The sequence below is a fragment of the Rana temporaria genome, chromosome 4 (assembly GCF_905171775.1).
Source record: "Rana temporaria chromosome 4, aRanTem1.1, whole genome shotgun sequence".
Taxonomy (NCBI): domain Eukaryota; kingdom Metazoa; phylum Chordata; class Amphibia; order Anura; family Ranidae; genus Rana; species Rana temporaria.
The window spans coordinates 200,901,964-200,915,501 of NC_053492.1; the positions used below are offsets into that span (position 1 = coordinate 200,901,964).

Consider the following 13,538-nt stretch of genomic DNA (forward strand, 5'->3'; position numbering starts at 1 on the left):
CTGTCACTATACTAATGACACTGGGTGGGAACAGCTACGGTTAAATGTGTGCCTAGCCATTGTTTTGGTGTTTTTACTAACGGAGGTGATGGATTTTATTTCCTGCTTTGCAGTGAAAGAATATCCATAGTTTCCCTGCTGACAGAACAGAGCTCTGCCTTATCGCTGATTGGCACCTACTATGTCTAATCGGAGCACCTCCGGGTCGCCGGGGGCACGCGCGTCCCCTTCCCAGAAGTATCAGATCATGTACCTAATACGTGATCCAGTGCAGAAGAGCTGTCGTATGTATGTGTTATACGGATTGGTTAATCTGAACCCCAATGAAGTCAACATGAACCAAATAATTTCTTTCCATGTTCAATTCTATTAGGCAAGGGACTGTCAAACAAATGGCATGGGGGCTGGGAACTGCCCTGGAGGGCATATACTAATAAAGATAATTTTTTTTAAATACAGATTGATGAGGAACAATGTTTTTAATCAAAAGTAAAGTGAAACAATGAAAAAAAAATCCCAATTCCTTTAACCACTTCAATACCAGGCACTTTCCCCCCTTCTTGCCCAAGCCAATTTTCATATTTTAGCACTGTCGCTTTTTAAATGACAATTTATCATTTTGTTCCCACAAATAGAGCTTTCTTTTAGTGGTATTTGATCACCTCTGTGGTTTTTATTTTTTGCTAAACAAATAAAAAAAGACCAAACATTTTGAAAATCGGTGCAAACCCCCCCTGTCAGGAGAGCCAATGATCTGCTCTCCTCTACTCGCGTCTGTCAGACTCAAGTGAGGAAAAGCCGATAAACGGCTTTTCCTGTTTACATCGTTATTAGCTGTGATTGGACACTGCTGATCATGTGGTAAAGAGCCTCTGTCAGAGGCTCTTTACCTAGATCTGAGATGCGGTCTGTCAAACTGACACACCACACCACCTATCGCCGTGCTGCATGCCCCTGCGGGCGTGTGCCGGCTTGCTTTCCTGATCACGTCATATGACGTCCGGTCAGAATAACACAACCACTTTGCGCACGTCATATTGCTATATGGTGGGTGGGAAGTGGTTAAGGAACATGCTTGTAAGATACCCTGAACCTGCCTTCAAGTACTGCAACAATACATTGTATATTGTGCTTTGAAAAAGTATTCAATACTTGAAATTTTTCACATTTTGTCATGTTACAACCAAAAACGTAAATGTATTTTATTGGAATTTTATGTGATAGATCAACACAAAGTAGCACATAATTGTGAAGTAAAAGGAAAATGATAAATGGTTTTCAAAATGTTTTACAAATACACTGAGCACCCAGCAAGTAGCTCAATGGCTGCCAAGGTGTCAGTGTGATGCCTGACAAATACACACAACAGTGATACAAAAAAGATGCCACTGCCCCCATCTATAGCTGGCCATCGCAGTAAGATATGAAATATAAACAGGGCCATGGATAAATCCATGGGGAAAAAAACAAGCTTATTTACCGACCAGCTCGCCTATTTTCTATTGCTGCTGATTTAACACAGTGAGTGAAGAGTGTGACGATCGCTGGATGATTAGGGGCATCACATAGTGATTGCTTTTAGCCTTGAGGTTACACCCAGTAACGTTCAATTGGTTTATGCACTGAAGTCACTTTATATTTATTTTGATAGTTATCTATTAGAAGTGATTAACTAGGTTTAACTACCACAAGAGTTCATGTCAAATATTGGTTAGATTGAGTTAAAGCGGAGGTTCCCCCATAGAGAACACATTTGATCCGTACTTACCGTTTACGAGATGCATCCTCTCCGTCGCTTCCGGGTATGGGCTGCGGGACTGGGCGTTCCTTCTTGATTGACAGTCTTCCGAGAGGCTTCCGACGGTCGCATCCATCGCGTCACGATTTTCCGAAAGAAGCCGAACGTCGGTGCGCAGGCGCAGTATAGAGCCGCACCGACGTTCGGCTTCTTTCGGGTACTAGTGACGCGATGGATGCGACCGTCCGAAGCCTCTCGGAAGACTGTCAATCAAGAAGGAACGCCCGCTCCAGAAGACCCATACCCGGAAGCGACGGAGAAGATGCATCTCGAAAACGGGTAAGTACTGCTCATATTTTAAAACAACTAGCCGATTCCCCTAGACAAAACGAGCAGGAATCTAAGGGGAAAAGGGGAAAAAATAAATAAATGGGTGAACTCCCGCTTTAACTGTCAGCGCCTCACTACTCTCTAACAATGATGCTGCCACCATCATGTTTCACAGTGGGGATGGTGTGCTCAGGATGATGTGCAGTGTTAGTTTTCCACCACACATAGCATTTTTCTTTAAGCCAAAAAGTCAAATTTTGGTCTCCTCTGACCAGAGCACCTTCTTCCACATGCTTGCTGTGTTCCCCACATAGTTTCTTGCAAACTGCAAATGGGAATTCTTATGGCTTTCTTTGAACAATGGCTTTCTTTTTGCTGCTCTTCCATAAAGCCCAGATTTGTGGAGCGCACGACTAATAGTTGTCTTGTGAACAGATTCACCTACCTGAGCTGTGAATCTCTGCAGCTCCTCCAGAGTTGCCATGGGCCTCTTGGCTGCTTCTCTGATTAATGCTTTCCTTGCCTGGCCTGTCCGTTTAGGTGGACGGCCATGTCTCGGTAGGTTTGCAGTTGTGCCATACTCTTTCCATTTTCAGATGATGGATTGAACAGTGCTCCGTGAGATGTTCAAAGCTTGGGATATTTTTATATAACCTAACCCTGCTTTAAACTTCCCCACAACTTTATTTGTGACCTGTCTGGTGTGTTCCTTGGCCTTCATGATGCTGTTTGTTCACTACGCTTCTCTAACAAACCTCTGAGGGCTTCACAGAAATGCTGTATTTATACTGAGATTAAATTACACACAGGTGGACCCTATTTACCAATTAGGTGACTTCTGAAGGCAATTGGTTCCACTAGATTTTAGTTAGGGGTATCAGAGTAAAGGAGCCCGAATACAAATGCACATCACACTTTTCAGATATTTATTTGTAAAACATTTTGAAAACTATTTATAATTTTCCTTCCACTTCACAACTATATGCCACTTTGTGTTGGTCTATCATATAAAATTCCAATAAAATACATTTACGTTTTCGGTTGTAACATGACAAAATGTGGAAACTTTCAAGGGGTATGAATACTTTCTCAAGGCACTGTACAATGTACTCCAGAAAAGTGAAATTTATAAACGAGAACATTTCATTTAAATTGCCGGTACAGAAAATTAAATTTCCCTGACAGATTGGTTTTCTTTTTTAAATAATTGTATAGGGGGAAAAAAAACACACCATGCACAATGCTTGATATTCCCCCTAAAACTGCATAACAGACTCTTTTATATTTCATGAGGGTCTTATTTGGATTTAACAAGAGACCACATGCAAAAAAATAGAAAACATTGTATGGAGCGCCCTCAAAATACATGCAGTCTGACCAGAAGACGAGCATTAGCATTCAAAAAAATCCCACAATGTAAAACCATTGTCAATCACATTGTCCAGTGATGCATAACCTCATCAATCACGATAACCAACATTGCCCCAACCCACAAAAAAAAACAGCAATCACCAAGACAATCTGCGTAGAACACAGATTTCCTGCTGACAGATTGTTCTGATTTGAAGTGATGAAATATGATTTCTCAATAAAAATGCCTGGATTTCAGATAAACCAAGACCAACATGTCACAGGAATATTTACTTGTCTCTGGATGCAGATACCAGAAGAGTTTGTTCAATGAATGAAGTTGTGTACCGATGAACTAACCACTTACCGTCCCATCCACAATCATTTTAAATGTACATGTGCTTCGCCTGCAACATGGGTGCACCCAGCATGTCTCTTCTGTGACTGCTGTGTCTGGTGGACACTGTTACTACTGTTACCGGTATGTGGCCGCTTTAAGTGGCTGACGTCATGTGATCGCTATGCGATCACATGACCACAATGTAAATACAATTGTTATGAATGACCCATGTGGTAGCTTGACCAATCACAGCACCCTGTACCATGTGAGTAGCTCTTGCGAGTCACGGATCACAATAGTAATCAAGTCTGCTAACTATGGTATATGCAGTATATTTGAAAATTGATCAATCCTGATGTACTGACAACCTCATTTCTTGAGGCCCTAAAATGCCAGGACAGTACAAATGCCCCACAAAATGACTCCTTTTTGAAAAGTGGACCATCTGAAGTATTTAGTAAGAGGCATGGCAAGCTTTTTCAAGTTGTCATTTTTTTGTTACAATTTTTTGGAAAATTAAGAAATTAAATACATATTTTTTTTTATATATACGGTCACCAGTGTCCCTGATTACTGCCACACCAGTCACATGATGACACTGTACTTCACTGGTGACAGTATGTAAAAAAAAAATAAACAAAAACAAACTTCTTACATTTTCCAAAAATTATGACAAAAAAAAATTACAACTTGAAAAAGCTTGCCATGACTCTTGCTAAATACTTTCCACTGTCTACTTTTCAAAAAAATAAGTCAGTTGGGGGGGCATTTGTACTGTCCTGGCATTTTAGGGCCTCAAGAAATGAGGTCTCAGGGGTGTGTTTCCACCTCTGGGCGGCAGTTGGCGCTAGAGGGGTTCTGGCAGAGTCACTTTTACCCAGCAGCCAATGAGAGGAGTTTTTCCCTCGCTGGGCATGCTGGGAAAGGGTATATCTGGGGCAAATGCCATTGATTCGAGTCCGTTTCGCGGGGTCCGAGTTCCAGGTGCGGCATCCACCTTCAGGCTGCGTGCATCCATGGACCCCGCCACCATGGCCTACCACGATACTGACAGGTATGTTGCAGCTGTCAACTGGTGACCCTGACTAAACTTTACTGGGAGGATTCGCTCAATCCAATTATTGCACCCTAAATCGCTAGGCCTGTGGCAGAGGTCCAGAGTCAGGCCTGTGGCAGAGGTCTGTTCCTCCCAGCAATTTTCAAGTGACACTTCGGCTGCCAGGCTTGTGACCGAAGTCTGTCCGGGGGCACTTTACCCACTCTGGCTGGAGTGGCGACGAACTGATCTCATTATTATTGAGAGCAGGACTGCTCTCTTCATATCCAAGGCCTGATACTAAAGTTGTTCTCATGCTTCATCAACCTTTCCTATTTTGTCTTATGTTGATGTTGGCCATGTTGGGCCTTGGAATAAAGCATTGAAGAAAATCCAATTGATGACTGGACTTTCGCTCATTGCCTCAACTCACTAGTATCACCCCTAGACACCCTGCAAGGTAACTCAATACGCCGATCCCACAAACAACCAGCAGCTCCTGCGAGGGTAGCGATATATATATATATACAGTTGTGCTCAAAATTATTCAACCCCCCAATGCTGTAAAGGGTTTTAGGGAATTTCGTGTACATTTGTAATTGTATTCAGAATGAAATCCTACAAGGACTTTTTAAAGAACCATATGCAACTAAAATGACATCAATTGGTTTTGTAATACAGTAGTAAATGTTTATTTTGTGAATTCTTCATTTACACAATTATTCAACCCCTTAAAGACTACCACTCTGAAGAACAGAGGTTCATTGAAGTGTTTTCAATCAGGTATTGAAAACATCTGTGGATGTCAGGGAGCAGCAATAAAGCCTAATGAGCACCAATCAGGCAGCTTTAAAATGACTGTGATACTCGGCTCCTTCTAGACATTTTCTGGTGTGGTTACCAACATGGTGAAGTCAAGAGAATGGTCCGGGAAGACAAGAGAAGAGGTGATTACTCTTCACAGGAAGGGCAATGGCTATAAGAAGATTGCAAAGATGTTAAACATACCAAGAGACACCATAGGAAGCATCATTCTCAAATTCAAGCCAAAGGGCACTGTTGAAACGCTACCTGGTCGTGGCAGAAAGAAGATGCTGACTTCGACTGCTGAGCGCTACCTGAAGCGTAGAGTGGAGAAAAGTCCCCTTGTGACTGCTGAGGAACTGACAAAAGATTTGTCAGATGTGGGTACTGAAGTTTCTGCTCAGACAATACGGCGCACACTGCGTAATGAAGGCCTCCATGCCAGAACTCCCAGGCGCACCCCCTTGCTGTCTCCAAAGAATAAGAAGAGTCGACTGCAGTATGCAAAAATCATGTGGACAAACCACAGAAGTTTTGGGATTGTGTTCTGTGGACTGATGTAACAAAATTAGAAGTGTTTGGGCCCATGGATCAACGCTATGTTTGGAGGAGGAAGAACAAGGCCTATGATGAAAAGAACACCTTGCCTACTGTGAGGCATGGCGGGGTGTCAATCATGCTTTGGGGCTGTTTTGCTTCTGCAGGTACAGGGAAGCTTCAGTGTGTGCAAGGTACCATGAATTCTCTTCAGTACCAGGAGATAGTGGATAACAATGTGATGCTGTCCGTCACAAACCTGAGGCTTGGGAGACGTTGGACCTTTCAACAGGACAATGATCCCAAGCATACCTCCAAGTCCACTAGAGCATGGTTGCAGATTAAAGGCTGGAACATTTTGGAGTGGCCATCGCAGTCACCAGACTTAAATCCGATTGAGAACCTCTGGTGGGACTTAAAGAAAGCAGTTGCAGTGCGCAAGCCTAAGAATGTGACTGAACTGGAGGCTTTTGCCCATGAGGAATGGGCGAAGATACCCGTAGATCGCTGCAAGACACTTGTGTCAAGCTATGCTTCAAGTTTAAAAGCTGTTATAACTGTAAAATGATGTTGTACTAAGTACTAAGATTGAATGTCAATTGGGGGTTGAATAAAACTGATAATGATGTGAGCACCGAAAAGACATTTGTGGTTATTTCATTATAAATGTTATGTTATATTTGTCTGACCTACACGTGCCTCTTTGATTTAATTGTAAGCAGGATGATCAATGTCAAACTGGGCAAAAAAATCTATTTCAGTGGGGGTTGAATAATTTTGAATACAACTGTGTGTGTGTGTGTGTGTTGTGTGTGTGTGTGTATATATATATATATATATATATATATATATATATATATATATATATATATATATATATATATATATATATATATATATATATATATATAGATTAATCCAGGGATAAAAATCTTCTATCCCATATAAATCCCATTTAAATTGAATAAATTCAGATTTTATTTCTTGAAGACAAGAAGACTGAGTAAACAATTAGTTAATCAGTAACATTGCTCCTAAATCAGATGTGAGTAAATATTAATTAATTGAGTCGGTGTATCTGGGGCCCTTTATTTGATAGGCTCTATTACTTGTACACTAGTCTGCCTTACAGATATTAGCTTGTCAAACTTGAAAGCAGGGACAGAAGTTATATGTGGACAAAAATTCTATATTTTTTACCTATGGCAATGCTGGTAATATTCTCACGAGTTCCATTAACAATTTTGAAGCCAGGTCCATTGCCATACAACAAGCTCGTATACGGCATATCATCTTTAGCGCTGCTGGGGGCCATTCCTGTAAAAGTCAACATTTTTAACAATTACATTGGATCTTACAAAAGACATACAAACTAGTGATTATTGAGCATCTTCAATATACATGAGATCGAAATATGTAATCTCGGTTGGTACTCACAGGTGCACAGCTGCTCTTCCATGCAGGTGCTTTGAGAATATTTTCAGTATTGATCCATAATTAGAATAAAAGAAATAGGCCGACAGAGCCTTCATATGTTTAACACACGTGCTGTATTTAGTACATACTTTATGAACCATGCATTGGTTGTGATTTTGTGCATCCAAATTAGGCCTATCTTTTGTTTGTTGCTGTGGTATAATAACTAGTCACTAAAAAAAATGCATTTTTTTTTTTAAATGACTTCATGTTCTAAGACTGATTGCACTATTTTTATTTTAAAGTGTAAGGAAACCCCCCTATCGTTTTCAGCCAAGGAAGCTGCCATCTTTGCCTCTTTTTAATCTACTACTGCAATGATGCTGCACATGTGATCAGGTCTGACACCAGCCATTGGATGGTTTGACAGTTTGGATGTGAGCACAACCAATAGGAGTGTTACATTTCCGTCACGTGCTGGAAATGAAACTGTTATGGATGCGTTTACTTCCGCTTTAAGTCCAGTTATGAAATACAAAGCTGAGAGATGAGCTGACCGCCTGTTCAAGAACAGTAATAACGCTGACCTGTCCAGCCTCCCATACCTGATCGTTACTAATTTTCAAAGCTACACGGGGTAGAGAATCTTCTGCATCTATCGCTTCCAGGTGTGTTGGATGCCTGTGTTCATAGTTACATAGTCGGTAAGGTTGAAAAAGGACACCAGTCCATCCAGTTTAACCTGTGGTATGTGAGGGTGCTTGTGTTTATGTCAATAGTAAATCATATATCCCTGCATGTCTTTAAGGTGCCCATCCAATAGTTTTTTTAAACTATTGACACTCCCTGCAGATACCACTGCTTGTGGAAGAGAATTCCACATCCTTACCGCTCCGATTATAAAGAACCCTCTACGCAGTTTAAGGTTAAACCACTTCTCTTCCAATTTCAGTGAATGGCCACGTGCCTTTTAAACTCCCTTTCACTGAAAAGTTTTTTTTACTAAGGTCACCAGTACGGTATTTGTGCATCTCTCTTTTCAGAGAGAATAAGTTCAATGCTTGTAGTCTTTCCTCATAGCTGAGATCCTCCTAGTCCCTTTATTAGCTTTGTTACCCTTCTCTGGACTCTCCAGTTCCAGCACATCCTTCTTGAGGACTGGCTCCCAGAACTGGAAAGCATACTCAAGATGTGGCTGAATCAGAGTCTTGTAGAATGGGAGAATTATCATTCTATCTCTGGAGTGAATCCCCTTTTTAATGCATGCCAATAATCTCTTGGCTTTGCTTGCCGCAACTTGGTATTGCATGCCATTGCTGAGCTTGTCATCTACTAAGCCTCCTAGTTCCTTTTCCATCCTTATCCATTATTTTTAGCACCCAAATGCATTACTTTACATTATTCAACATTAAACTTAATTTACCATGAAGTTGCCCCACCCATTATTTTACTTAGGTCTTCTTGTAAGGTTTCCACATCCTGTATAGAAGTTATTGCCCCGCTTAACTTTATATCATCCACAAATATTGATATTAAGCTATTTATCCCATCCCCTATATTGTTTGCAAATAAATTAAACAGAATTGGTCCCAGGACAGATCCTTGGGGGACCCCATTTACCACACTGGACCATTCCGAGTACTCACTATTAATCACCACCCTTTGGACCTGCCCCTGTAGCCAGTTTTTAATCCAGGTACTCACCCTATGGTCCATACCGACAGGCCTCAGTTTGTTAAGTAAACGTTTGTGGGGAACTGTATCAAATTCCTTTGCAAAATCCAGAAACACATCTACAGCCCTTCCTTTATCTTTGTGGTAGCTTACTTCTTCATAGAATGTTAATAGATTGGTCTGGCAACAACGATTCTTCATGAATCCATGCTCGTTACTATTAACATTACAGTCTTGGTTACTATGGACTGTTGCCTTTATTCAACCTTACCAACTATGGCCCGGATTCACAGAGACTTACGCCGACGTATCAGTAGATACGCCGTCGTAAGTCCGAATGTGCGCCGTCGTATCTATGCGCTCATTCTTAAAATGAGATACGCCTGAATTTTGCCAAGATACGACCGACGTAAGTCTCCTACGCCGTCGTATCTTGGGTGCATATTTACGCTGGCCGCAAGGGGCGCTTCCGTTGTTTTACGCATCGAATATGTAAATGAGCTAGATACACGCCGATTCACGAACGTACTTGCGCCCGTCGCTGTAATCTACATCGTTTACGTAAGGCGTTTTTCCAGCGTAAAGTTAAACCACCAAAAAGCTGGTCTAAATCGTTTAGGGTATGGACGTCGGAAGTGCCGTCGGATTTTACGTCGTTTACGTAAGTCGTACGTAAATGGGGCTGGGCATAAGTTAGGTTCACGTTGTACGCATTGAGACGTCGTATCGTAGAGACTATTTGCGACGTGATTCTGAGCATGCGCCGTTCGTTCGGCAATGCATTCACATGGGGTCACGATTCAATACAACACGCCCACTACCAGCCTACTTTGAATTATGCAGGCTTACGCTGGCCCATTTACGCTATGCCGCCGTAACTTAGGGAGCAAGTCCTTTGTGAATACTGTACTTGCCTCTCTATGTTACGTCGGCGTAGCGCATATGAGATGCGCTACGCCCGCTTAAACATATGCCGCTCTACGTGAATCTGGCTGTATGTAACTATATCCCCCCTTTTCCTTTGTGAAAACCGGGTTAAAAAGTATGCATTTAAAACCTTTGTCTTCTCTTTGTCTTTTGTAACCAAATTCCCTCCATCATCCCTTATGGGGCCAATAAGTTCTGGCCTCACTTTCTTTTTTTATATTCAAGAATTTTTATTGGTTTTCAAAAGGATATCATGGTAAACATTATCACTTATGTAAAAAATACAATCCACAATCTTAAATCTTAAGCTCCCCTAATAATAAACAGAAGGGAAAAAAGAGAAAGGAAAGAAAAGAACATTTGCACATGCACGGACCCACACACACGTGTGTGTGTGTGTGTGTGTGTGTGTGTGTGTGTAATATATATATATATATAATATGTTCACTTCATTTTGACTGCATCGCTTTGGTTGTTTTTTGGATTTTATTTGTATAATAAGGACATCGTTTTGGGGAGTGTGGCAGTCCAGGACCTTCTTCTATTCAATGCACCTGTGCATAGCCAGCACCTTTTTGGTTTAGTGGGACGGAAGCAAAGCCAAGGGATCAGCAGTTTTTAGAGCGATATCATTTCTAACTTCAACTGCCTGGACTTTGTCTTTTTATTTGTCAGGTCACCTGTGGACAGGTGACAAGTGCACCCCGTTGGGGTCAGGAATGCACCACAGGGTAGTGAACCCTATGGCCGACTGCTGCGATCAGAGAGGAAGCGTGAGCCCAAGATTCCCCAGGGCGCGGAGTCTAAGACCCAGCTTTGTGTTCACCAGAGCCTCTGGTTGTGAGGATGGCCTTCGCCGCAGCTGGATCCAGGTCGCGACCCCTGGGGTCCCCCAAGGTCACGATCCGCAGGGAGAGAGGGGAAGCAGCAACCAGGACAAGCGATAGTGATGGGTAAGCCGAGGTCGGGGCAACTGGCAGACAAGGGTAAACAAGGAACAGGTCAGGGAAACAGGCAAACAGGAGAAGTCAGAGATGAGCCAAGGTCGGTACACAGAAAGGTAAACGTAACACACTGCAGACTGGAACAAGCTACAAAAAGGTTGAAAAGCAAAGCAGACTAGCAGTACAGTGGTTAATATAGGCTTCCTGGGATGGCCTAAGGTGGAGGAAGGTAATAAAAGACAGCCAGAAAGAGGGTCAGGCCTATAATGAACACATGGAGACAGGTAGGCTGCCAGACTTTATTGCATATCAATGACATTATTTATGTTAATTTATACTGAATCTGATTGACCTGTGATCGCTGTTTCCTAAGTTGCCCTGTATTTCCACATTCGCTCTTAGGTCTATATTGTTTGTAATCAGTAGGTCTAGTAATGCGTTCTCTTGTTGGTTCATTCACTAACTGACCCATGATATTATCCTGCAAGACATTTAGGAAATGGCGAGCCTTAAACTAATGAGCTGTTCTTCTGCCCAGTCGATATCTGGATAATTAAAATCCCTCATTATAATGACATTGCCCAGCCTTGCCTCCATTCCAAGCTATGATAGGAGGTCCGCCTCCCCCCTCAGGTTAGGGGCCTGTAGCATACGCCCACTATTACTTTCCCAATATTTTCCTCCCTTTGGAGCGCTACCCACAAGGATTCAACCTCCTCCCTAGCTCCATTAGTGATGTCGCTTCTCAAGTTCACTTGCACATCATTCTTGATATACAGGCATACCCCTCTCCCTTTCCTACCCTCCCTATCTCTACGATATAGGGAATACCCCAGAATGGTTGCCAGTCAATTGTGTGAGCTGTTAAGCCAATTTTCTGAAATTCCCACAAAATTGAAATCCTCCAGTTCCCCCATTTTATTAGCTAGATGTCTAGCATTAGTGCACAAGTTTTGTAATTTTGTCCAGTCACATACTATTTCCTTATTAGTTGTTATGAGGCTGCAATTCTGATTTGCCAACTTACCTTGGATTTTGATATTCTAGTCATGCTATATCACTAATGACCCAATATTACCAACTGAACCTTGCTCAATGTTGGCTAGGTCTATATCTGTACCCCCCCCCCCCCAACACCTAGTTTAAAAGCTCTCTAACTTGTCGGCCATCTTCTCTTCCAGCAGAGGTGTACCCTCCCCATTTAGGTGCAGTCCATCCCTGCTAAAAAGCCAGTAAATGACTGAGAGGTCAGCCCAGTTCTCCAGGAACCCAAACCCCTCCTTTCTACACCAGCTCCTCAGCCACTTGTTAATTTCCTGATGCCTCTCTAGCATGACTCGAGGTACCAGTGGTATTTCTGAGAATACTATCTTGGAGGTCCTTCTCTTCATTTTAGCTCCTAAGTCACTGAAATCGTTTTTTAGGACTCTCCATCTTCCTCTAAATTAGTCTATTGCAAATCCGCGATGTGCCGAACCTGAGCGCCCAGTAAATAACATGCTATACAGCGATTTCGGTCTTTGTGACAGATTGCCTTCTCCGTCCGTCTAATAATTTAACCCCTACCACAAAGGGCTTCGCTCTTCACCAGCAATGCTGGTCCTTGACTGATCTCTCCAACATCACGCAACACAGCGTACTTATTAGAATGTTCCAGCCCAGGACCAGCCTCTGTGATGCTTTCCCCTTTACCCTGCCTAACTGTTACCCAACTACTCTGCTCTGGAGCCTTCACCCCTGTATCTTCACCCGCCTCTGTGATGGCCCCTGCCAGTACCTGTCATGTACGTTCTGAACTCGCTTTTAGGTTGGAGATTCTTCACAGTGTTGCCAGCTGCTTCCCTAGATTCAGAACCTGGGCTTCTAAGGAAGCAACCTGCTCACATTTTGTCATAAGATGTGCACCGAGTTGCATTACCATACCCGTTGGACATCATACCCACTAATTTAATGGGGATACTCCTAGAGGATAAGGAATTTAACTCTGCCCGATTAACTGTTATGCCCCGTACACACAATTGGATTTTTGGTCTGAAAAACCTTGGATGTTTTTTTCAACGGAATTCCGCTCAAACTTGGCTTGCATACATAGTCACACAAGTTTTCTGAACTTTTTTGGGTGGAACTCCGCTTTAAGATCATTTATTTTCTCCAACAATGACGAGAAAATTCAAAAGGAGCAGGATGGATAATTGTTCTTGAACAACTTTCCTTAACTGTGGATGTGATGTTGGTTTGGAAAAGTCCGTTCACTTCAAAACCAAAGGTAAAAATATCCTACTCCTCACAATCATGCCTCATCCATATCAGTTTTCAGCCGGATAAAGCACATGAAGGGCAAAGTTAGAACAAGAGCATCTGATAGGCACCTTGAGAATTCATTGAGAATTGCTACTATTGTACATCCATCGAAAAAGATATTAATGCATTGGTTTAGCAAAA

At 42.2% G+C, this 13,538-nt stretch overlaps 1 protein-coding gene across 1 annotated transcript in view; it reads right to left on the reverse strand.

Annotated features, from left to right (window-relative positions):
- Positions 1-13,538, reverse strand: part of LOC120935691 (alkaline phosphatase-like) — an 88,910-nt gene that overhangs the window by 4,230 nt on the left and 71,142 nt on the right. The window contains exon 10 of the mRNA XM_040347744.1: positions 7,336-7,452. Within this exon, the coding sequence (XP_040203678.1) occupies positions 7,336-7,452 (117 nt within the window). The remainder of the gene's footprint in view (positions 1-7,335; positions 7,453-13,538) is intronic.